The sequence below is a fragment of the Neodiprion fabricii genome, chromosome 3 (assembly GCF_021155785.1).
Source record: "Neodiprion fabricii isolate iyNeoFabr1 chromosome 3, iyNeoFabr1.1, whole genome shotgun sequence".
In the NCBI taxonomy this organism is placed as follows: Eukaryota; Metazoa; Arthropoda; class Insecta; order Hymenoptera; family Diprionidae; genus Neodiprion; species Neodiprion fabricii.
This window is the reverse complement of record NC_060241.1, coordinates 23,498,121-23,524,810: the sequence shown is the minus strand read 5'-3', so window position 1 is coordinate 23,524,810 and position 26,690 is coordinate 23,498,121. Positions and strand designations below refer to the sequence as shown.

Here is a 26,690-nt window from a genome sequence, read left to right as displayed (position 1 = left end):
GCTGAAAGCTCAAAGCTTTTATTACCGTTCTCTGTTTCCGTGATCGAGCAAGAATTTTACTAGGTTCAACTGCCGATAAACCTCCGCAATGCTGTCCTACCGCGGGCTATGGTTCGGAATTTGTTGAAAATTGAATATATATTCAACTACTTCGTAGCTGTGCAATTAATATACATTTAGGTATCTGTACAGCTGTATAGAATGCGTTTTCCGTAGTTTTTAGCACAGATTCTCGAAAAATTTCTAGTAACCGTATAGTAAACTTGAAGATATCGATTGTCGATTCTCTTTACATGCTACGTAAGTTCGATATTTTCGTTAATAATGTTTATGCCTAAAGAATTCTTGCAATTATTTTATACCGTTTATCATTTTTAAAATAATATCTAATTTCTTGCTTATCAGACTTCCGGCTAATGACTTGTATGATTGATAATGTTAATATCTTCGTCTGTGTTTTATAATCTTGCTAATTGTAAAAAAAAAGAGATTCGGTAATCGAAACATGAACATGGAATTGAGAAATCATTTCTATTGAACTTTTTTTCAACACTAAACGTTGAACTATTCAAGCTAACAAATTAAAAACAATTTCCAAAATTTGTAAAACGGTGTGTAGTCTGATGCAAATCCTTATGTACGTACAAAATTCCTATTCAGCGTTCAAAACCCTCGGCAAGAACTTTATTCTAACACATCTGGTTTTGTACTATCATAGTTGAAACGGAGAAATAAAAATGAATGAATAAGAAATGAGCGTACGTAAATATAAATTCTGCAGAGTAGAAATCGGGCCGGTGGAGCCAGAATTTTCAGGGCATAAAAAACTGCTTCCCAAGTGCGGAAATCCCGAGTACGATAAAAGGCGAGCAGTGAGCTTGCAAGGCGATTCGGTCACATCGCTTAAAGCTCGATAATCACCCGTGAGTCGTCGGTTCGCTGGTATTTACCGGGAGCTTACTCAAGTCGCATGATACGATCTGAAGGGAGAGGAGAGTATCTCGATTATCCGGTGAATAGATGTACGTATCTGGTACGGCGATCGAATCCACCGATGGAAAACAAAGGTGAACGTTCCGAATTAAATCGTCGAATTATATGATAACGGTATCGAGCTTTCTCACCGCGCCTTTATTCTCGGCGTCCGCGATCATTTCGGGAGGGTTGGAGGAAAGGACACGCGGAGTGAAACACGGTCAAACATTGCCTCCGGATATTTTTCAATTATCACCGAGAAAAACAATTCGACGGTTAATAAAATCCCCCCCCCCCCCCCCCCCCCATTGTTATTGCTCCTTTATCACTCGCCCCCTTAGCGTTTCTATTGTCCTCTCTATATTATCTTTCACCGTTTCTACCCCGCCACTACTCTTTGTTCTTGAAAGCTGTCATAAGAATAAGCTTTCGCATTTAGCAGGCCTCCGTCACGTCCGGGCTTCCCTTTGCACATCTTGACAAGTTCAAAGTACACAAAGAGGTTTTCTTTTACTCGACGAATTTTTTTCCCCCTTTTCCTTTTTATCTTAATATTATACCCTTGTTCCGCTATGTTTTTACTCCCCCTCATTTTATTATCATCTCTGCATCGCCGGATGACCCTTCAGCTTTCCTTATTGTTCGAAGCCTTACTTGTCCTTTTTCACGCTGGATAATCGGAGGAAAGAGGACTTTCGTACCGGAGCCGAGTGTTCATGAAATTTAAGCAGTAAATCGCCTCGTCACGATACCTGGATATTTTTAATAAAATTCTCACCGCTTTCAACTTTACAACGCACGCGACAAGTCATGCTTTCATTTTATACCATCTGCTTTATTCCCCGACGATTGTACGGTCGAACCGATTCTTCGGAATAAAATTCGCAATGTTCAAAAGTTACTTTCACTAAACCGTAGTAGGTATATACGATATTGTATAACGAGTGAAATTGTATCTCAAAACGGAATCGCGAATTGAATTTCTGTATTTCGTCGAGGATCAGTCGAGGTGAGAAAACGGTTGGCAATTAAGCCCGGGGAATTAATTATTCAATACAGCATTAGGCAAGCTAGACTCTCCGAAAGTCACGGGACAACCGAGCGTTGTCATGAATACTCGAAACAAACACACCGAGACACTTTATACACATGTATACGCGTACCCTGGGTGCATTTGTTTAGCTCGTAAAAGTCAAGGCGTTGGGGGAGGCTCATTAATACTGGCTGGTAGCAGCGCAAGGGTGTAAAATGATACGCCTGTAATTTGCAGGGACATTTTTCCTGGTACCTGCAGCTCAGCGCGGCGTGTAGGTTAAAAGTTTTATTTTCATATATATTTTTTTCTTCTTTTCCTCATAATTTGGGAGGACTCGTGGAAAAAGAGAGAGAGAGAGAGAAACAGCGATATACGGGGCAATCTTCACGAATTCTAGCCTATTATGATGCGTTGTAAAGTTGAGCGGCGAATTTAGGGACGGTTCAAAGGTTATGAAGACTGGAAGAACAGAGTAAAACGTACCGCGCATGCATCACGAACGTTTATTTAACCCATGCATGTGATACGAATGTTACTTCCATCAAGGATTTTATTCATCTACTGTCCTGATAGCTCCATAAGTTGTGAGAAAGAGACTCGTAGTTTTTCAAATCGAATCGATATATATTATAGATAACTACGTTCGTTTGCTGCGAACTCTCGTGCGATGATTGATTAATTGGTGTTAATTACACTTCAACCAATTATGTTGGCCGCCCAAAATTAACACCGCACTTAATTGGTCAGCAATTTGAGAATTGACACGTATCGGTATTGCAATTTATTTCGTCGACGCGTAAAAATTATGATGATATGTATTCTTTGAGAAATATGGATCAGGTTCTTTTTGAAATAGTAATGAAATTCAGTTTACGGTTGCCAGATAAATTCTTGAATCGAAATGAGCGTTCAATTATCACTACGTCAAGTTTGCAATTATCATTCGAAGCACTGCAGAATGACGAAAACGTGAGAATTGTAATCAAGGCCCGATTACCGCCGTCTCCGTGTAGAGCAGAATTCTCTTTGACGAAATCACCGTGCTGTCGGACTCGTGGATATTACATCGCGGGATCACTCGGCATCAGATTCCAGACAATTCGAGAAGCAACACGGACCTCATTCGCAGCTAACTGTACGGCATGCGACCGCATATGAGAATTGATCAGAGAGTTACATGCACGGAATTTGATATACCTAATGAAATTCCGCGATCGAGAAACCTGCAATCGCAGAGCGAACGGTCCAACTTTTCTACAAATCGAATGGCGCAGCAGCAGAATGCAACTGAAATTCGTGATAATCCGAACTTGAAGTTGAACAACATTGCCACTATAGGAGAAACGCGAATTTCAATTAACTATATAAGCCACTTCCGGCTGCAGGGGGAGCCCAAGTGCGGAGTTATTAAATTATTAGGCAGAGCTTCAACTTACGTAAGTCGATGCAGCGAGTCTTGGGAATTAGAGAAGTTTCGTTGCAAGTTTGTCGATACAAGCTGTGCAGTAAAGTGGAGAAGTGAAGGTGAAGCCGATAGCTAAGAACTTGTTGTCTTCAGCCCAGGGCTAATTTGTAACGCGAGGCGATTTAACGAGTCTTCAAGCTGTTTTGAATAAAATTTTGTTGAATTGCCTACGATTTCCGAAGTTCGCATTTGAGGAATTTTTTTTTTTTTTTTTTTTTAGCAACACACCAAATTTTCAATATTCAAAAGCAGGGCATATACGGTATGAAATACGCGTTACAGATGAACCTGTCATCGGCACTGCGTGAAGTGTGAACTCTGTCGAAACTCATCGGTGTGTTTTACCGATTTCTTTTTTCACCCTACTGTTTCAGCAGACGAAAATTCTTTTTCACGTTCTGTCAATTTCGTCTTTGTCAGCTTTTTCCCGATTTCATTACGCTCCGCTTGTGTGCGCTTGTGTGGCTGCGACGAACCTTTGAGAGCTCCGGCGATTCGTCAGTGGCGTTGCTTCGAACCGCAGAAATATACGTTGAAAATTCTGTCTCGCTTAATAATGAATTTTCGAAACATTATAACGCAGACTTCAAGTTGTTGCATTTGAATGCCGTTAGTTACCAAGTTCCTAAACGAGGGGCGCCGTACTTTTCGCCAGCAACCGGTTGCAGAGCTTTTGAAACTAATTTTCCAAAGACTCGCTGAAAGAAGCTATTGCTTCCTTATTCCCGCCAACTTCTCTGCATCGCCTTTATTACAGTCCGAAGAAGAAGAAGAACTTTTCAGAGGTTTGAATAAACACCTCTCGGGCTTGAATGTATCCGGCTGCCATCTCGGCAGAAAAGTTCCGCAACAAGATCTCGCATTGTAATTCTCTCCTCGGTGCATCGTTTCGACCGCGGGGCGGTAATAAAGGTTTTGGTACGTCAACCCGAATAGATCATCGGTATTTTGATGCGGATGGAAAGCCCGTGGCGAGTTTCAGTCCGGTAGTTTCCCCTCGGAAGAAAAGTGGACGGTCAAAAGTTGTTGTTCCAAGCTGTTGGGACGCAATTACCGATCTATACGCCTATCCGTATAATAACGCTAGGCTAACACTGCGCGGCGTCGACGGGAGAGCAAAGAAGCAAACAGTGCGTCCGTTTGATAAACAAATTACCATCCATCAACGCTGGTTAAACGAAGCGCGACGTCGTCTGACGTATCTACCGTCGCGTCGTATCAGAAGGGTGGAATATAATTAAGCTCCAGCACGCGAGTCGCCGAAAAGCCAAACGCTTAAGCTCCGCGAAGCGTCAGGCTCAAAGACTCGGATTCGTCGTCGCGAAACGGAAAGAAGAATATTGCTCGGGGATATATCGAGTCCGTTGACGACTTTCGCCGCGACGATGCCGAGGTGCAGGAAACAGATCTCGAACGAGCAGTAACTACTCCATAAACCGGATCTAAGCCGGGTAAGAGATAGGACGGAAATGGCGACCTGCGTTATCTGCCGAGCTAATTGGTTTCCGCGAGCCAGTGTCGGGCACAATGCCCGCTACAACGAACGCTTGCCTCGAGTCCAAATTGCCTGCATTAGAGATCGCTCTCCAGGTACCTACCGACCTTCGACGTCAAATCGAATCTCTTCTCCCTCTCTGTCTATCAAGGTGTCTATGTACGTACCTGCATACTCTTGCTAAAACGTTCGGTACCGCGTCTGGTCTCCTCCCCCAACGCAACGCTCGCAATTCGATTTTCTGTACTACAGGGAGGTTTTATCACTTTGAGTGGATTGTACGTGTTTTAATTTCTCATTTTATGGTTCTTCGTCGGATGTTTTTCGCTTTATATTTGTAGAAACAACAAAGTCCACGGAACGGGAGTCTGCTCTCCAACTCACCACTCAGCGCCGGGATATTATAAGCTACCGAAGTCACGGATCAAGTTTGTACCGACATTTCTGAAAAGATCTGACTTGAGATCTGAGATATCTTTTCAGCAATTGGAGTATACGAGTGAAATCTATGGAAAACTCTCTATGAAAAAAATAATAATAAGAACCCACAAAAAAGGGTATTATACATATATACAGTGATTATAACGGACAAACGGTTTCAGAGTGGAAACTTTAAAAGAGTACCGGTTGGCTGAGAGGTATTCTCACTTTCGTTCGCTTCTTAGCGAACTGGTAAAGATTTTTTGCGCACCTAAAATATCGAAACTTCCAATGACGGGGAGTTTTTAAATATTCGAACGACCTCGCCTCGAGGTAAATCGTAGTGACTGGAGAATTCGAGGTCAACGTGTCTGTGGAAATTTGTAGGGTCGTCGCTCGGGTATCAATTCTCGCAAGGTCCAAATTGCCGCACCGTTCCACCCTTTGGGGGGGGAGGAGGAGTCGACGCTCCAGGCGCGATATCCTCGGACCTCCATCTCTGGCGAGTAACCCTAAATCACCCAAGCGGTACGTACGGGTTACAGGGCCAGTATAAACGTGAGGCTTCAACCCCTCCTCGAAGGGCGAAAAGGGGTGGACGGTGACTGCGGCAGCCAGTGAAGGCTTACTGCGCAGAGCGTTATTCAAACGAGCGTTATTCCGTGAGCGGAGGCAGTGTGGAAACCTCGACGAGTCTCCGTTGACCCGTTCGTTACCTTTGCTATGAGTGTATATAGTGCCGGAGGTACGCCGGAGTCGGCATTGCTCCCTGGTTATACACTTTTCATTCCTCCCTGAAGCGTTATTCTTTTGTTGAAACGCTGCAGACGCAGTGGAATACCGGGAACCAAAGTACCCTCAAGTTCGCAATTCTTCGACTTCCGGCTAAGCGTTAATTTCCAGCCTTATACTACCGGGGGACTGTATTAATTACGAGCTCTGCCTACTAATGATATCGCGCTACTCGCAAAACTTCCAAAACACGGTGGATTAAACCGCCAACATGTCGGCGAGCTGAACCGATGTTTGTTTGGACATGAAATCTCTTGCTGCAATTATCACGAATTTCAGTTGTATACGAAAATTCATCTAGTGGGTATAAAAAGCTTCTTCGTTGTCCCGCACGATTTACTAACCCGAGCGACTTTATCCACGTAAATCGTGTTTCCTGTACCGATACCTTTTCGGGGTAGTTCAATGCTAATACCGGCAGTATAATAAAGTGGCGAACGAAAGAGAAAAGGAGAAAGAGGAATGGAAGGAAAGTGAAAGTGAAGAAGCGTCGGCGCAGAGAAGCTATCATTTACCAAACGGACTTTGACTAAAACGACCGCACTGCCATTTATTCGACCACCTCTTTCCCCGCTCCCTCTCTTTGACCAACGGCATGATACATGCACTCTTTATCTCGCGGATGCTGCGCCGTCGATGTTCCAAAGTCCCCGGGGACTACATCCATTTATCCACGCCACCGGATCCGCGGCATTAAAACTGACCGGGGCCCACCCATCCAGTCAGTCTAGAAGCGAGAGAGGCGCTTCTTCTGGGCCTCGTCGACCACCCCGCAGTCACGCGCGCTCTGAATAGGGTATATTCGGGGTTTGTTTAGACGACCGACTCCCGGATATTCACCGTTTCATTTATCTTACTCGAGAGATTCCGGCCTGAGGGGAGTTCCTCTCGCTCACCGATCCCATCCCTCTTCGTGGTCGGTACGTGTATCTTTTTATACCCATATACCGAGAGTAATATTAGCTCTCGGTGTAAGCGATCTACACTCAAAAGTTTCCACTTTTACTCAAAGAAATATTAGATAATTAATGAGTACGCAGGCGGCGGGGGGTGCAGATCGGACCATCTAGAATTATACCTATTTCTGGCAGTTTTTTTTTTTTTTTTTTTAAAGAAAATGACAACACGTAGAGCAATCAAAGTTTGAGGACTTAGTTATGTGTATTTAGTTTCAAGAAGATTTTGGAATTTTTTCATTGAAATTAATAACAAAGTGGTGACATGGCGTATATAAGGAGCGAACGACCACGTTTTCAATCCGGTGGCGCAGATCTCTCAGTCAATTTTTATCCGCTCAAATTCAAATATTGACACTATCTTTAAAACTTGTTTGTGGAATCGAGCTCGTGGCTAAATTTTTGAACTTCTTTTTCACGATCGTATGGATTTGATATTTTTTTTTTATTTATCATTAGGGTTACGAGCTCGAACCCGAAAAGGTGTTTCTTGCTCAAAATTTGTTTTCTATCCGTCACAAGTTGAACAGTGATGTCAGGAGATGCGCCACCGCGAAAGCTCTCGAGCTCGGAGTAGTTCGTTACTTATATGCGTCATGCCGCCAGTTTGTTATTAATTTCAATAAAAAAAAATTGTAAAATGTTATTAAAACTATAAATAACAAAGCCCGTAAACTTGCATTACGAATCTTTCCTTTCTACGGGGTCCTATAGAGACGGTTAACTAAAAGTACCGTAGATCCTAAGGAACAGGGTAACAAAGGTGATTAGATTTTTTTATTCCAACGGAACTATTATTATTATTGTAGGTCAGAACTTCGTTCGTAAAGGTCCCAAGTTACTTTGAAATTTGTTTAATATATTTAGGTACGATATCGAAATCGTGATTATTATTGGCGAAACCTTCTCTTACGGTGGTACACCATGCGTATAACGCGGCCTGTGCCGAAACATGCGAATGCGCGTTCACTGGGTATCTGGCTAATTGTAAGTATGTAGAGATACATTCGCCGGTTGAGTGAACACCCTATAAATTACGTTTGCTGGAAACTCGGCTGTTCCTCCGCAATGGTCTGGACCGACGCACCTTCCTATCTGCTTTGCTATCAACAAACATCCTGCAGTTTGCGTCCGACTTGGAAGATAAATAATCCTCACATTTGTCTGCACATTTATATCGTACCTTGTTCGCTTCGATTCGGCAGGCGTGGAAAATTTTGCGCTCTTCCTCGAGCAGCTCTGAAGTTTGGATCATTATTCGGGGGACAAACCTCAAATCGATCGAATATTTAGAGCGAACTGTGCTAGAATACAACAGCGATAAAATCGTTCGATTGGTATGCGGATATGTGAAGCCATGGGTACTTGACTACGTAGCGATCAAGTCGAATCAATTCGATTGATTTGAATATTATTCATCAATAAAACAGCGAAGACGAAAGAAATGACCTCTCATACACGACCAAGGAATCGGCGACATATATGATTGATGAAATGAACGTTATATTTCTTTTGAGATCACGAGCAACGGTTTTCCCTCGATATCTTTCGCACACTACAACTGTGAAATGTTTTTACAAAACACGTGCAATGTGAAAAAGTAATTTTTTGAATCAGTTAGCCCCACTTCAATATTTCAGACTGATCTATATTGGGATAGTAGAGTATTTCACCGATAATCTAAATCGTATATTATATACAAAACTTGCAGACGTGACGTTCATTCTGTACAAGGCTATGATACGAACACTGTGATAATCAGGTTCTTCGGCAATTAGAAAATGCTGGTCTTTTATATCCTGAAAAAAAATATGGCCTCTCCACTTGGCTTACGCTTGAATCAAGTGAACAAGTACTTGAATAACGAAGTTGTTGGAACAGTTGTTGGGCTTGCGAAGGGTCGACTACACGGTAAACAAATTTGTGAAATGTCCCTTCCGCTACAAAACACTAGCAAGTATATAAAGGTATCGTATAGGGACGGTAATGCCCGTCTGCTTCAATATTCTATAGGTTCTCGAAATGTACCTAATTTCACTTTCACTTATAATTGGACGAGAATACTTGGCATCAATTCACAGGGGTCGAAAATCCTCGTTTGACTGCCAAAATCACAGCGATGATAATCGCTTGTATAAGCACGAATCTGATTGTATCGCAACTCTCCGACTGCTTGGGGATGAAAACTGAGTGTGTAGTTAATCCTGATTGACGTCTAAATTATACGGCACGTGAAGGTGTACGGGTATGAAGGTTTGTTTCCCCATTCCGCGTGTAGTTTCGCACTGAATTCGCAACCTACGTGCAATTCAATTTCGAGTGGTTTAGTTTCTGAAATTGGAAAATCAAAGGGTGTTGCATGGTTCACCTAAGTCCCGCACGGACCGAGGCTCACATCCACCTCTTATGTATCGCTATTACCAACGCGATGCCTCATCCTAGTCAAATATAATTAGCATCATTATCGTAATTGGGTCAGTTAACTTGCGCCAAGCCATTTTTGTAGTCGGCAGCTCGGAAGCTGACTTCACCATGTCTCGTAATGTAATTTGTAGATCGTTACTGGTTTGCTATTCAAGGAAAGTCATGCTCGTTTTTCTCTCCTGACTATTATACGCGTCCAGCAGTAAAATGCAGCGAATACAATTTAATTGCAACGGAGTTTCTCCTCTTTCCTGTTACAGGTGCTCCACATAATTAATGAAGTCCTCGAACCGGTACGATCCAACCCGACAGCTCAGCCGATTTATAATCCAGATGCCCTCCAGTTCCTGAACCAGAGTGAGAATCTAAACTTGGGACAGCATCGTATACGGTAAGTTTACAATATAATTCAGTTCTACGAAGCGAGTTGGTTCTTATTCGATTGACAATACGCGTAAAGAAATTTCATTTGATAAACTTCTAAGTCGCGTTGACTGCAAAACATTTCGATGAGTAACAAAACAGGGTTCTAAATTACGTCACAGAATGCAGTTCGCTTACATATAACTTTAATTATCGATGACAAGGCCGGGCCTTTTTTACTGACGCTTCACTCGCCTCCTCTTCAGAGTGTTGCGAGTTAAGCGAAACGGGTAAAGATACATCCCTCTTCGTACAGCCAAAGTAACATTCATTCTTGGGATTGAGTTCTTGCGAGAACGGCACACCGGGATCAAAATAAGAGAAGGACGTGGCTTTGTGTTCTCTTAAGCTGTTGCGGCTATCAGGACCGCGCAAAGAGCGGGTGTCAGTGGTTGCGAACGTAACCGCAGACGATCGCTGCCGACCGATTGCGTTTCTCAGCACTTGGAACTTGCTGTCTAAATCCCTTGAGATGAAGAGAGAACGAGAGAGAGGGAGAGGGTGGGAGAAAAAGACAGCATGTGGTTTCTTCGAGTGTAAAGTTTCTTGAGTGAAGAAACAGGAGCAGTCTGTTCTGGGTTTCGGACTCGAACCCCGCGACACGAGAATTATGGGGGAACGTGAAAGGTGAAAGTTATTTCTGGTCATCAAAAATTCAGCCCCTCTTCTTGGAAGGTGCTTCTCACTTTTCACTCTCCGCTTTGATCGCCTACGCGTAACCAAACCAAAATCAGCTCAGACTGAAATATTTTCATAAAAATTTCACCTCTCGTTTTCTACCGCACAGAGAACCGATGGTATAATGCCTTGTCACCAGTCCGTGCTTTTTCTCGTTTGCAACAAGTGTGAGGAGAGGAAAAAAGCGGAAGCATCAGGTTCGAGTACGTTTCAATTGGAGTTGAACCGGTGGATGTAGTTACGTATAGCACGTGGTGCACGGACCTTTGGTTCTGCAAGTTTCTCATACCATTTAAAGTCCCAGGGTTGCACTACCTGTGAAACGAAGGCAACAGACCGGGTTTGAAAGTTTGAAACAAGTAATTTGTTTCCACTGTGAAAGAAAGTCTCTCTCCTGAATATCTTTCGCCACAACGGCATACTTGGGCTATGTATAAGTTATTATCCTTGAAGTTTTACGGTTTTTACGGCTTATTGACGATCCTATCTGCATTTTTTTCCCTCCACTTTTTACGGTTCCACTTTTAAGCCGCTTTTACACACAAGGTAGGCAAATTTATAGCTGTTGTAAAATAATGCAAGAAATATCCAGCAGCCCCGGGCATGGCGGGGGTAACAGAAGCTAATGCTCAAATAATACTGTAGTAGCTGCCTAAAGACTGCCCAGACTTATCTGTTTTACTCTCGGTGCGGTGGTCTGTCCCCTGTCACCTTTACTTAGCAGTTAAAGATCTAAAGTCGGAAAGACCAGCCGTCCCAGTGAATTAAACCTGGAATGGACTAGCACAGGAAATCACCTCGATCCTCTTTTCGTTTTTCTTTGTGCAAAGTTTAAGATTTCTTACTTTTCGCGCTTTTTCAGGCTGCGATGCCGTAAAACGACAGCAAGCCGTAATTGAAAAGACGCTTCATCGTTAGCGAATTAAATTTGGTCCTTCAAACAATCAACAGCCGTGAGAATCGAGTTCCACCAACTTGCTTTGACCATTAATCCCGGGGTTCGCTTTCTCCTGACAAATGCTAAAGGCGCGGAAGTGCTTTCAACGGAATTAAGTGCCAGTAGTACCGGGTAGTTGGCATTACTTTGAAAGAGGAGAGATGTGGTGAAGAGGGTCATTTTAGAAGCATCAGGGGAAAACCATACGGGATGGGATGCCTAGGCCAAGGGAGGAAAGAGCGGATTGAGTTATATACGAGTTGACGCTCCACCGGAGAATAGTAACTTTGAATTATTGCCCACCTATATTATACACAGGCGAAGAATCGCGTCGTCTGCATTCGCGAACAATCCGATGATCTTACTAACAAGTAAACTGTGCGACTCCGTTTTTCCTCACTCGCTTCCCTTTTCACTTTACAGATCGTGAAAATTCACGCATCAGCCTCTTGTCAGTTGTTGAAACGGTGAAAGGAGTGGGGGTCAAAATTTTGAAATTTTCAACATCAGAATTTTAAACCAACGAATGATCAGCGTACCGAAGTTGGGATTTTCGATAAATCACTCGGTAGAATAACTGTTTTCCCGAAAGTTCGTTTAACGGTACGCTCGATTATCTGCAAAAGTATTTTCAGAACAGTCGGCATTTCGAATGACCGAAGCACAGAATGTGGAGATACAGAAAAATGAAAGTTCCGAAATTAAAAATTGAGAGCGATGATACTTCGAGCAGCCGCATAACCGAAAAAATTAGTTGTCGACAATAAAGTTCAGAAGAAGTAAAATTACGCTGAGCAATGTGTAGAAGGGCCAGAAAGCCAAAAGACCGCAATACGGATGTTATAGTTATATAGACTTACGCCGTTTTATCATCTTTTTATATTTAGGGTCTTTAGACGTTTCTAACTGTCGATAATTTAATTTTCGGGATTTCGTTCCGTCGACTTTTTGGTCTTTCACATTTTTGTACCCCACCCCATTCGTGCAGAGAACATCGTCAACGCATGTACTCAAAATCCAGATATATAGACAGTAGACAAATTAATGAAAGATCAATAAATCTTAATTTGCCAACCCTTTGAGTGGAACATGAGTTTGAATTGTCAAGGTATCGTGCTTACGATGCGAGATAATTAATATCTATCATTATCCGTGAGCCACTCGAAGCTTCAACAAACAGCTTTGAAGCAACATGGTACAAGTACCGCGTGTCAGCGATCATTTACAATGACGTGAAAGAAAATAGATGGCAAGCTAACAAAACGGTAGCGTTATTTAGTACTGCAACTCTTCAGCTGAGGTAAAATGATAACACGCAAATAAATCTTGTCGGATTGCATGAAAAAGTAATTTCCATGATACGTAAAATGTGGTGAAGGTAGTTCAGAGTGTCTACAAAGCCCTCAGAAAATTCCGTTGAAATATCTGTTCAGCCTTATCATCGTAAATAAAACAAACTTTACGTCTCTTACGTCAGCCGTACATAAACGTATGAAAACCTGGCGATAAAATAAATTTTACGCCCTCTTCAAGCAGCCGTGATTTCATATTTTCATACTTAATTTTAATCACTGGTCAAAATTCTTGTTCTACATATTTTTGCGGTAGTAAATTATTGATCGATCTAAAGCCGTGCGATTCGATTTCATCAAAGCTCCGAATGTAGCTAGCCTCATTTTTTCAAAAGCTCACCAATACATAAGTTTTTCTTTAAGTAACCAGCAATATACTTTAAAGGGGGAAAAACAAATTCCTCATTCAATTCAACGTGGCGATAAAGTATCGGTACGATAAAGCAGCAGGAGACGTGATTTTGAACAACCCTCAATATTCCGTAACTCCGTGGCGGTAAATTGTTAATTGACCAGTGTTACTCGGCTGAATATTTGTCCGATCGCGTGATGATTAAAACTTGTTTACTACAGTGGTTAAGATCCGTATTACCTGTGCTTATGGATATGATAGACCACCTATGATATGGTAATGGGTTTACAAGCACAGAAATTGTTAATAAAAAAGTAAAGTGTAGAACTACACCTATTCATTTGAAGGGAAAAAATTGGGAGAATAGTTCATCAAGCAACGTCGTTTGTGAAATGAAGATTGAAAGTAGAATAGTAGGTTTCGACGTCGTTCCGAGGAACTGATAGAGATTAATTAAATCTATACACTCGTTCATCTTTGGAAATAACACGCCTTCTTTTATTTCACGTTACAGCTATTTCCGCCAACGAGTTCATCTGATGCACAAGGAGGAGGTATTCAAAGCTGCCGGACAATACACCTTCTTCATCCCGGTTGATGAGGGCTTCAAGGTAAGCCGCTTAACGGAATTCAGTCAGTCATTTTCGCCATCGGGAAATCTTCCAAAGTTCGATACTTTGAACGTAACGCTAATAATCCTGCCACGAGAATATCCTTCGGACTTCCCATAGACGGAAGGTCTCCTGCGCCTTAACCTCACCTCGTCCAAGTCTCTTCGTAACCCCTTTAACGAAGTTAGATTTTTTTAATTTCCACGGTGTTTCGACAACGTCTTACGTTACACTCAAAGTCCCGCGCCAATATTTCCTTGGTATTTGTGTGAACGAACTTTAAACCTCGATACAAATCACAAACGATTAGACCGCGAAAGCTTCTTCATTGAATCGGATCCGGAACTCACGGTTTGCACATAGGGCAGGACAGACCTACTTTTTTCAGAGTAAATTATCTCGAAACGATATCGTCGAAGGGCGTAACTATGAGGGAGCGACAACCTGTGTCAAACGAAAACTTTCTTACCCTCCAAATTTCTTCACAATGGGAAATGTTTGTCCAGTGTAATGTTTTTCTTTTTTGTCTTCTTCTTCGCATAATGTGATTTGCTTGTCCTGCTCTTCAAATTCTCATACACGAACGCATTCGTAACTCGTTCCGTAAATGAAAAGGTTACTGAATTCGAGACTCAAGTCTTTTTCTGCGATTTCTACATATGCTATTTACATACTGAAACTCACTACGCAAGCAAGTTTAGCTGCATTCACGTGCGTTAGTTGCCCATAGATGAAGATGAGGGATCCTCACGTGTGTAGTAGAATGCGAGCTCGTTCTTGCTTTTCGTCTTTTATTTGGAACCCTTGTAAAGTCAGGTGACTAGACTCAACGCCGAGGCAACGAACCATGATCTCTCCGACTCTCTAACACTTCAGACTCGGCTTTCCGCTCATTTTCAATCTCCTATTTCATGAAATTGTTGCTGTCAGACTGAATGCAAACGGACATCACGTTCTGTCTCTGAGAATTGGGTATCTGCGTGAAAAAATTTCATGCACGTAAAAATAATTAGGTCATATTCTTTCTTTCTTTGATTAAACGAAAATTGACTAAAATTCGAAAGGTCTGAAACTACAACAATATGACGCCACCCATGCTGAGGTATACGTATACATTACGAAATCAGTGAAATCATACATCATACATCATACATCATATACCATATACCATACATAGTATTAAAGTTCGAAACCAAATTTTGGATTTTCGGATGTCGGATGTTCAGTAAGTGACGTCACCCAAATTTTTTTTCTCTCTGACGTCATCGATCTATAGTACCTAATCAGCTAGCCGAATTCCTCAGTCTGGAAACAACCGCGCAGTAGAGCGGACGGATTAGAGTCGCGCTCCGCAAATTTCGAGTACCGGGTTCTCAACCTCCCGGATCTCGCGCTTCGGGTCCGCTTCCTGGTACAACTCGACTTCCAGAACAAGCGCCCCGTAGTTTCTACGCTCCAGATCCGCTACCTGGTGAAACTCGACTTCCGGGACAAGCGCTCGGTAGATTCTGCGCTCAAGGTCCTCTACCTGGGAGAAACTGGACTTCAGGCACAAGCGATCCGTGGTTCCTGCGCTCCAGGTCCTTGACCTGGTGAAACTCTACTTCAGGGACAAGCACTCCGTAGTTCTGGCTGTCCAGGTCCTTGACCTGGTGACTTTTGACCTTCAGGACTAATTTTCTGTAGTTATGGCTGTCCAGGTCCTCCGCCTCGTGGATCTCGTCTTCCCGGACTCGCGCTCCGTAGTTTCTGCGCTCCAGGTCCTCTACCTGGAGAAACTGGACTTCCAGGACGAACGCTCCGTAGTTCCTGCGCTCAAGGTCCTTTACCTGATGAATTTCAACTTCCTGGAACAGCGCTCTGTAGTTACTGCGCTTCAAGTCCTCGACCTGGCGAAACTCGACTTCAGGGACAAGCACTCCGTAGTTCTAGCTGTCCAGGTCCTTGACCTCGTGTCCTTTAACCTTCAGGACTAATTTTCTGTAGTTATGGCTGTTCGAGTCCTCCACCTGGTGCATCTCGACTTCCAGGACTCGCGCTCCGTAGTTTCTGCGCTCCAGGTCCTCTACCTGGAGAAACCGGACTTCCAAGACGAGCGCTTCGTAGTTCCTGCGCTCCAGGTCCCTTACCTGGTTAATTTCGCCCTCCAGGACCAGCGCTCCGTAGTTCTTGCGCAGTGCAGTGAGCAGTGAGAGCGTGAGGTATCTCATTAATTTCGTATCATCTGGTAAAACACTGACAACGAGTAAGCGAGCGCACGAGCACAAAAACCAGCTGCACTAGGCATCCGACCTAGTTTTTACAGCTAGTTTAATATCAATTTCAAAGTCTTACCGTGCAGTAGGTCTGACAGTGCTCAATTGGAAAAGGGTTGCAGTTTCCTAAAGAAAATAAAACGAGTCTTCATCTTGTAGCTTTACCGTGACGATAGCGAGTAGGAAGATTCGTTCCTCTCGTCGCGTCATTTGTTCCGTCAATAAAGTTCTCGGAGTTGTACGCGAACCAGAAATATAAGTGGCAAGTCAGTGTATAATTAATATATATTGTCGTTTCAGTCGGGATGATCAAACATTTGTTCTTATAGCTAGAGGGATGAAAGTTCACAAAATGTTTGTTGAGCGGCAGCGTTTCCTTCAGATGTTGGCTACAGTTAAATACGTATATTTGACTCTGATTCGTGCAAGATGCAACGGACTTAGTGAATGAGGAAATTAAACGGCAGGCGAGCTTATTTTCGTCGAATTGTTCATTCGCTGAGGCACAAGGAATACCAAATTGAAATTGCCTTTTTGTCCTCAAATATTTACACACATCTGTTTTTGATCTGCAAAGAGATAAACATTGCGCTCGGTAATATTCCCACTTTGTCACCAAACCAAGTCACGATTTTCTTGTACGCCGAGTGGGTCCTTAAATTTTTTCCAAGCTTATACCTTCAGTTCTTTGTTATGTACAAAGGAAAAATGACGGCATCTGGAAGCTTTCCATATATTCTCGGCTTTTCGGCTTTGCTACAATTTTCAGGCTCAGAATATATATTCAGGCATATTTCTTAAGGGCGGGGTTGCAAACGGCTACCGTTTGAAAAAAAAAAGTTGGAAAAACTGAGCCTCCCTTAAACTTACTTCTAGGGTCTAAGCTTTATTCTTAGTATCAACTGATAGAAATTGAATTTATTATTTCAGCCGGCTACTCGATCTGGTAAAATCGACCAGAAAGTTATCGACGGTCATGTAATCTCTGGTCACGCGCTCTTCACAGCGCCTACTCCGAACGATAAGGACTACAAGACGCTCGCCTTCACTGACAACATAAAAGTCACCGTCAGTTTCCTCACCGAAAATGACGGCAAGGATACAAGAAGTACGTAATCATAGTTAGACACACTTTTTTCAAAGATGAACAAGACGTGAGTGCAAATACTTAATTCCCAACTCCATTTCAAAGTCTTTGAACTCATCGGATTATAATCGGAAGCAACTTTGTGTGGAGCAATATTATAATGTCAACGACTGAAATGCGAAACTCGTTGTAAAGTTAAAGGAATAGATGCGACATAAAATATGATCCGTGTTAGACAGTTTGGAAAACTTTGAAAAGGATTGTAAGCTTGAGTTAAACCAGAATATGTCAAAGCTATTTTTCAAAGATGCTTGTTACTGCAGCTGCAGTTGATTACCCTTTGAAGTAAGATTTTATATATTGTCAAAGTCAGGATCTGCGAGACGTTGTTCTTCAAAGTTGCGGTTGAGGTGAAACCACCTTGCTTTGAGAAATTTATCCAAGTTTCCAAACTTTGCGGACTGAAATTAATGGCGAAAGAAATTTTTGGAAGATCGAAAAGTTAACAGCTCATCCGACGGAAGCGTCTTTTCCACACAATTGTGTTGATCACTTGATGTTTGAAAATTCAAGGAACGGTTCACGTGATTAATATTCAGAGATGGTGAAATTCAAGTGATTTTATCTCATTCCCAAGTTTTTCAAGCGTCGAACGTTTCATTCAATGTCTGCATATTCACGTTTCGTACAGATAATCTCAGGAACTTGAAACAGAGCAACACAAGACCATTACTTATTGTTGGGCAACGCTAATTGGCAAACATTTCAGCCTACATCAAGTCGAACACATTGGTTGGGGACAACACCCATGCAACCGGAGTCGTCCTGGCCGAAATCGTAAAGGCAAATATTCCAGTAAAGAACGGAGTCGTCCACCTGATTCAGCGACCTTTGATGGTCGTGGACACGACGGTTACGCAGTTTCTTCAGGTATGAGACCAATCAATATTTCCTACTAATCGATGCGTTGACTAACTTCAAATTATTCTCTCCGATCGTTTTAATCACAGAGCGCATCTCATCCATCCGAAATCTACCCCATCGTTTATTGGAATCGAACCCTTAGCAGAATGTCCGTCCAACTATATACCCCTCTGATCCGATTTCCTGTCGACATAACTCGCAGAATTCACGATCAACGAATCACAGACTTAAGCTGACCTTTTCGAAACTCCGTGAAATAGCGCAAGTACTCAAAGTTGTGAGAATCTGATCCAAGTTATCTCAACTCGCACCTTTTCCGCATTCCCAAGACCAGCAGCACTCTTGCCGAGCAAGTTTGACGCGCTTTGAGCCTGCAGGGAGAAAGTCCCTCGTAGAAAATGATGGCTTCTTATTGTCAAGAGCGTTTTCCCTGGGCCTGTTTGATACCTATGAAAGCTTTTAGACCCAACTTCGCACGGGTGTTCCTAGAAGTTGTTCGCCGACAGGAGGTAGGGGGCGGATGAGAGCTATGGACCAACGAGTTAGGGTTATATTGGGTTAATGGAGTGCCCTTCTGGCCGGAGCAGCCGAGTCCTTCGAGTCCTCGGAGTCCTGAGAGGAGTCGGAGTTTTCCTGGCCGAACGAATACCGCGGTTCCGAACCTTCTCCAGCCACTTGGACATCTGCGGTGACACTTGGGGTATCTGAGAATTAGTCGCGGTGTCGTCCCGCCGCCGCGACGACTACTTGATTGATATTTTCTTTGCAGGGTACTTTCTTTTATCGGTTTCGGGATAATAAAACACAGGTATACCTCTGTTCCCGTGACAAATCGAATCTATGGAACTGTAAGCATCCAACATTCCAACGGTTGTTCGCGATAAAGATCACGTATTTACACTGTGAAAAGTGGTTGTGTGAAAATCGAACAAAATTATCCACTCTGGACTACGGTAGAACAATTTTTGTAATCGATTCGAAAATTTGAAATATCAGATACAGCGTTAGACTATTACCAAATTATACGTGTACGACGGGATACTAAAACCGGCAGTAATTGATGCATTTCAAGATTGGAAAAAGTCATTAGATTATAGCATATTCTCAATTATAGTGAGGTATACGTATTATAGTTTCGTTTTAATATTGTGAACTAATTGTAAGCTCGAGGCAGCAGGTAATAGTAGAGAAATAGTCTCAAGTGGCATACGAAACTCGCGCGATTATAAAATGCAAAATATACTTGGACAACAAACACAAACGATCGTGAAGTTCTGGCGTCGCGGCATCGGTTTAATAACGTTGCTCGATATTTTTTCACGAATATTGTTCCAACCGCTAATTTTGTTCGACATGTGCACAAATGAACGTATTGAATCTTTAACGGGTATCCACACAAACGGGTGCAGCTAGTTGGAAGTTGTACGTGCAATAATGATTTTAATCATCCGGGGCTTGGCTCAGGTACGTTTTACTACTTCGTCCCGGGCAGGATTTCTGTAGTGAAAACTAGTGCGCGAGAAAGAGCTGGAGGGACGTGGTTAGTGGCTCTAGTAGTATAATGCCTCTCATTAACCTCATTCATCCCACCGTAACTTGATTTTCTTCTACGCGTAACTGAGCCGTAAACCTGATTTTATGCACTCTTCGAGTTTCCGGCTTGCAACCTACTCGAACACAGAAGTTTTAACTCATGGCATTAGTTTTATCATACTTCACTTTCAGCACCGCTAGTGCTCCGGGTAATCCTTCAACATCTTCGACTACTCGCAGACATAATTGCTAGGTGATGCAATATTCACATTTCCATTCTTCGTCGTTTAAATTTGCAACATCCACGTCAAAAATCATTGCGTAGAAACGTAGATATCGATCCAAATTAGTTGACATAATTCTGGGATACTCTTTAGCTATATCTCACAGCAAATTAGTTGTTCTTGCCAAAATAAAATTACGGAAATTACGGTCAACATACTGTGTGGTTCTTTTGACCCCGGAGCGCGGTGCAAGGCTCAAAATAATTCTATTGCTCGCGTTTTTGAATGGTTGTACGATTCAGTTGACATAATACAAAAATTTGGAAATCATACGACTGCCCGCAGAATCATAAAAACGAAAATCCTGGGTATACGAAGTGTCGTCATGGAACTGAAGGAAGAGATCCGAGGAGGAATTGTACGTGAAAACTACACCATCAACTCTCAGTGTTGTACGTTTAAAAAGCTGCTCGAGCATTTGGCAGACTCGTTTCGCCGTGGCTTGGAAGTATTTAAATTTTAAAAGTTTCACCACCATCACCGGCGGCTTTTCTGCCTCGAGTACCGAACGCCGCTCAAAGGATGAATTCAGTTTTGAAACAATTCAAACAATCTCCTCTCGGGGCTCCTCCTCGCCGTTTCACTCCGTGTCAATTTTTGTTTTCCCTTTTTCTTCCTCACTCCTTTTATTGTTCCGTCTCGCTGATTCTCTCACAGCTTTTTACCTCCGTCCCATCTCTATCACCGATCTTCCTCTTGCTCTTTAGCCTGGTTTGATACCAGTCATGCTTTTAGTAACAAAAACGCGCGTGCAAGAAGGCTGGAACAATCTTTTACTCGATTGGGAAAATCGATATCAGAATTTAATATCCGTAGGGGACTTGAGAGAAAAGTTATCTACATCCATTGTAACAAACAAATCTTTTTATTACGTTGAGTTTCGTTCGTTTTATACCTACGCAAACCCTGATGTATACTTACTTATAATTTTGAGTACTCTTTAGATCGAGTTTTGAAGAGGTCAAACTTTTTACTGCGATTCTTCGACAAAAATCTCTGACTCTACCCAAAACTTTTACAAATATATCAATTCCCCGATGAGAACACGAACAATCAAATTCAACGCTGACTCGTCCTTTGCGTTTTATTCAATGTTACCAAACCCGTATTGTGCTGACGTGAAAATCCCATTTCATTATTCCGCATTTCATGTGTATGTATATATTTTATACCCGACTGGAACGAACGTGAAATCGGGCGATAACAACTCACATCTTAATTGATACGTAAAAATTTTTTACATTAATTTTCAACACGTTTCTCTTCGTGTACCTTATTATACAATCTACATAAGATCTTCGGCACTTGTCGCCTTTTGTGTGCACCACTCCTCAACGACGTTTGTCGATCAAGTAATCAGTTCTGCAGAAATACAAGCGCCTTCCGTAAAATAAAATTGATGGCAGCAAATCGTTCGTCAACTATTACAACTGTTTAATATACTTGGCACGTAATTTAACGGCCGCCTTTACAACGAGAAAGACGGGAGTGTTAATACGATTGATTGGTTACTTAGTCGCCAAAGTGTCGTGCCTCACGTGTCCACTTGTCTGTGTTTTGTGAATTTGTGAAAGCTGATATTCCGCATATAATCGCAGTGAATAGAACTGATAAAGCATGAGTGATGATTAACCAGAATTTTGCATCGGCGCCGGTTCTCTTCACTGTGAATTTGACTAATTCGTTGATTTCAGGTCCCTTTCTTATTTAACAGGTGATAATAAATGAACAGCAAAAATGGAAGACAGCATTTTTGTGTAGGAGAGCACAGTTAATCGTGTTCTGCCGTCAATGCACCGCCTCTTGTGTATATCACTGCAGATCTCTGTCTCTCTGTCTCTCTGTCTATATCTGTTCGCCTACGTAACTACATGTCTATAAACTCCATCAGCCTACACCTATCTGTAATACGTATACACACCTTTTCAACCTCTTACATACATACTTATATATATATATATATTATATGCATATATGTATACCTACGTAACACACCTTTTCGTTGAATTTCAACTTTTTTACCGAGCTCTCTTCGCCACGTGCTTCACCCACTAAATTTACAACACCTTTCACGGAATTCCACTTGTCAGTGTATAACCAATGTAGAGATATATATTATATTCACCCACGTACATACGTGATTTTTTACAACCGCGTGGAATTTAAAAAACAATGGCGTAAGATTTCGAGTTTACTTTCTGATGAATGCAACGATCCAATACCCTTGTCGCGTTACACGCCAAAGCTCTGTTCTTAATTTCACGCGGTTGAAAAATTTAACACCTCGTAGAAGACGATTCTTCATACGTCAATTTACTTATTCAAATTAAACACAAATTTAAGTAGGCTATCGAATCTCGTAGTTACTTGATAATGAAAAAGTTTTATTCTTCCACATCTTTATCACGCATACAATACACATATACCTACGTATAATTACCTTGTTTGTCGGCAATTTTACCCCAGATCAAGTAGTTTGCTCATAATCAACTCATCGAAGCCCCGAACGCAATCCATTTGTAATTAATTGTGATCTCGTGTACATCGATTTTACGTAACGAGAGTGCTTTGTTGCGTAGTACGATTAAACAATAGCCAAAAATGCGCTGCCCTAATTTCTAATGTCTGAATTACGGTTCAAAATTACTAATTGTCCACCTGTTTTGAACCTTGATCCGTGAATTTCGGAAATTTCGAAGCTTGAAAATAATAGAAGCGCTGAAAGCCCTGCAGCGCCCCTTTACTTTTACCGTACTTCATCTTGTCTGGAAGCCAGTTGTATTTTGTAACCATTTATATATATACCCACCAGAATCCGAGCGGAGATAGTGAGAAAAGTTTGCTAATGCCGCCAGGGTATTAGCGTCGCGGAATTGAAGCGAAATTAATTAGAAATTATAGCGGGTATCTCAGCCTCAACAGAATAGGAAGATTAGGAAGCATAGCCTACCTAATTTCAAATTCTTTCTCAAATTTTTTGCATATCTTGAACGAAACCTCGCGCGTTGGTATGAAAATTAGCGCAATCAGTGCCTCGTAATGAACTATCGCAAGAGTGATTGGTTACTGTGACGATCAATCAAATTTTAAATAACGAAAAAAACCCACTCACCACGTTCTACTGAAACTCACCGCAATTTGGAAACAAAAAAATAATTCCGCTAATTTTGATTGACTGTAAAATGTCGATTTTTGTACAAACTTTCATGCCGCGGGTAAAATATTTGGTGAAATATTTTTACTGCGTTTAATATACGACGTACGCGTGACGCGTGAAAATTTTGGCAATAGAATTCTACGAACTGCGTTGCATACGCGTCGGGTACAAGCACCGCGTATTCACGATTGACCATGCACAAATTTGCAAGTCACTTGTGATCACATAATCGATGTACACGTGTTTATAAATATTCATTATTCGAAAGTACCGAACAATCAGGCACAATGAACCTCCTCGCTGCTCCTGCAGGCTTATAATTAAAACAAATACCGGAATAACCACACCGTAATTTTGATTCGCAAGGTGCGGCGTGGTTGTCATACTTGCGCGCAGTGTTTGCCCGTTCGTTGACTCGTACTACTGCAGAATAGCTCTCTGCAGTGCTTCTACGGATTCATTCATACACGCGAACGCTATATTCCGGTATTTTATCAATCGTGAGTTAACTCGTTTTGTTAACACAGAAATTATTCCACATTTATAAAGCAATTAATTACTTTTTATCCCTCACCCTGCGCACCGAGGTCAAAATGACCCCGCGGCATGCTCGCCGTAATTTCCTTATGAAAAAGATCCAAAATAATCCGATTTGATCCAAGATAAATAATTAAATATCGTGAAAATCGTTGATCCATTTTTTCGCCAAAAATTCAACTTTAGTCACTTGAATAAATAAATAAACCTTTTTTCATCGCGCGGTATGTCTATATTTTTTTTCTTCAATATCCGTGGCTTGAAAGTTACTCGTTCGATTTTCATCTCAAAATATTGTAAATTCCGATATTTTGTTGCTGTATGAATTTTTTTTTTTTAATACTCAACATATTATTTTGCTAATATTAACCAATTTGCCTTGGGGTGTGCAGCGTGAGGGTTAAATGAGCGACGTTATGATTTAACTTTGACAAAAACCGTAGAAGTGGAAATGCACCGTCACTTTGTAATTATTTTCTGAAAAATTGAATCCTTTAGATGAACAAAAAAAAATAAATAATATTTAAAGTTTCAATTAGCCATCGGCTCGCAGCTACAGTGGACAGATATTACATGTCTATTCGTGATTCGATTTCAGCTACCACGATCTCTTATTTTTCGGTAAAGAGGTGTCTGTGTGATAACGAGCACATCTCGATTGTAATTTATTTGATGAATTTTATTATTAAATCAGTCACGCGATCGACAACGTCATTGATCGGCAGAATTAAATCAGTTTTAAAAATCCTGAATTTACATTTCTGTTCCCGGTACTTTATCTCTGAATTTAAAACATCCAAAGCAAACATTTTTCCGGTAAACAACTACGACGTGAGTGCGGATAATCATTTTCTCTCCATTTCTGAAAATTTACTCATTCCATCCCCATAAAAACGGAACGTGACGCTCCCTTGTTTGAACAGAGATTACATATCAATTTTACGCGTAATGTAGTTCGATCTTACACTTTTCCCCGTATTGATTTTTGAACCTCTGTATATAATAGCGTATATATTTAACCCTGTACACGTCATTTATTACTGTACAACACCCTCGAAATGCGTGGGAATAATTTAATTTCGAGGAACAGATAATAATACAATTATACCCTATCTCTTTTTCTGTTCGCTTCTTATATTATGGACAACCCTGGTTTCTGGTTTCTCTGTGCAGTCTTTCAAGGTAATTTTGCAGCAGCCTTTTTCTATACATTTCGATCACTTCTTTTATCATACTATCAGCATTTTCTTCTGTTTTTTTTTCCTTCGTTCTTTCGTCTTCATGTCTCATGTTAACCGATGTCACAGCACCGTATTTTTTAATTTATTTTCATTTTTCTTATTCTTCAATTTTTCAACTCTTAATCTTTGTCTCGACTCATATAATACAGTTTTACGAGCTGTCGCTATTTATCTATCTCGTACATGTATACATGTTTTATGGATGTGATTAGCACTGCTTGCGTCGCAAGTGTTGTTTGCCTCTTACAAATCACCATTTGTCAAATGGTGAGAATTTTTTTTTTTAAGTTCCTTCCGACGTGTTCATCGGTATAAATGACTTACAATTAAACGTTCAACGCGTCGTCTTGCTTTGAGATTCTTTAAAAAGGAATATAAAAAAATCCTCAACAGACGCATCGCCATTCCGTTCTTTCGAAATTAAGAATATCAAAGCTTACGAAAATTCAATGTTTACCTATCCCCCCGCCACCGCCATTCGGAATAGATGGCCAACGTTCCGTTTCAATTGCACAATATTCAGGCAAATTCCATCAATTATTAGCAAAACTTTGGATGTTGTAAAAAAAAAAAAAATAAAAAAAAAATAAAAAACAAGGTGAAACGAAACGAATAACTTATACCCCTTCAATCTCTGGCTTAAGACACACTTAATCACACTCCTTAAGTTTGGAATAGTTAGACGAGTCTAAAAAATGCAGGTATGGTGAATTTGTTTGAAAAAATATATTACAATTTCCATTGGCAATAGTTGGTGGAATTTCCGATGTAAAAATTCACGGACTGCACATAGAGACGAACTTTTCGTAAGCAAACGTGGATTGTTTTTCTTTAAAAAATTATATTATCTATATAGCATAAGAACGCCGTGAATGGGAATGATAATTTGTAAGCATTTGAAGTGCATGCCAGTTGTAGTTCTTGTGAAATTGAGTGCACTGACTGAATTTGATACAGTTTATTAATATGGCATGAGTGTTACTCGTTGCATGAAAGACTGTTAGTGCGATGATTCTCTCTTATATTCTTCGTCTAGACCAGTGATGTAAAAAATCTGCCAGCACCCACTGAAACTTTCAATAAAGAGCATCAGGCAAAAACCTACGTTGATTATAGCCTGGTGATTTCTTCTTGGCGAGTGAAAATATTTTCGCATATTTTGTAAAACAATACTCGTAGAAGGTACACTGAGAAAATTACGTTTTTTATAGTTGATAGAAAATAATTCCAGTAAAATGGATATCGGTACCATAACGTTTTGACCATTGTCGAAATTTTGAGAAAATGTGGTACAAGCAACTGTTTAATGTGATTAGAGCTTTCAATACTACATTTTCTAGTTGCTGCGGCATTAAACTTGCTTCTCTAGTCAACTACACTCGATTAGTTAAATAATCCCTTAAAGTCAATTTATTGTTTCACCAATATCAAATTATCACAATAGTTTCAAGAAAAACTAGTGACTGTAATCGGAAAGAACAGTTACGAGATTTGCTGATCAGAAGTAGAAAACACATTTTCATTTTGTGCCTGCTGAAGAATATTCTTCGGTTATGGTTAAAAATGAAAATGAATCAATGACTGTAAGAATAACAACAAGAAGAAATTTCTCTTGGTATGATTAGTGATTTATCTGCACATTCAGCTGATTTAGATCGCTGCGAACTTGACTCGTTTCGTCCTTGTGTAATAATGGCAATTTTCTAATGCGAGAAGCCCCGAGGTCCAGCTTCGCGAAGGATAAACGTGTTTTGCG

General features: G+C 41.2%; 1 protein-coding gene across 8 annotated transcripts in view; it reads left to right on the top strand.

Annotated features, from left to right (window-relative positions):
* Positions 1-26,690, top strand: part of LOC124178609 (fasciclin-1) — a 224,037-nt gene that overhangs the window by 165,941 nt on the left and 31,406 nt on the right. For 6 of the 8 annotated variants that reach the window (XM_046562074.1, XM_046562079.1, XM_046562078.1 and 3 more), the window contains exons 4-8: positions 9,824-9,954; positions 13,820-13,916; positions 17,102-17,279; positions 18,028-18,188; positions 24,867-24,875. In XM_046562074.1, coding sequence (XP_046418030.1) covers positions 9,824-9,954; positions 13,820-13,916; positions 17,102-17,279; positions 18,028-18,188; positions 24,867-24,875 — 576 coding nt within the window. The remainder of the gene's footprint in view (positions 1-9,823; positions 9,955-13,819; positions 13,917-17,101; positions 17,280-18,027; positions 18,189-24,866; positions 24,876-26,690) is intronic. The other 2 variants (XM_046562077.1, XM_046562076.1) reach the window with 1 other exon arrangement.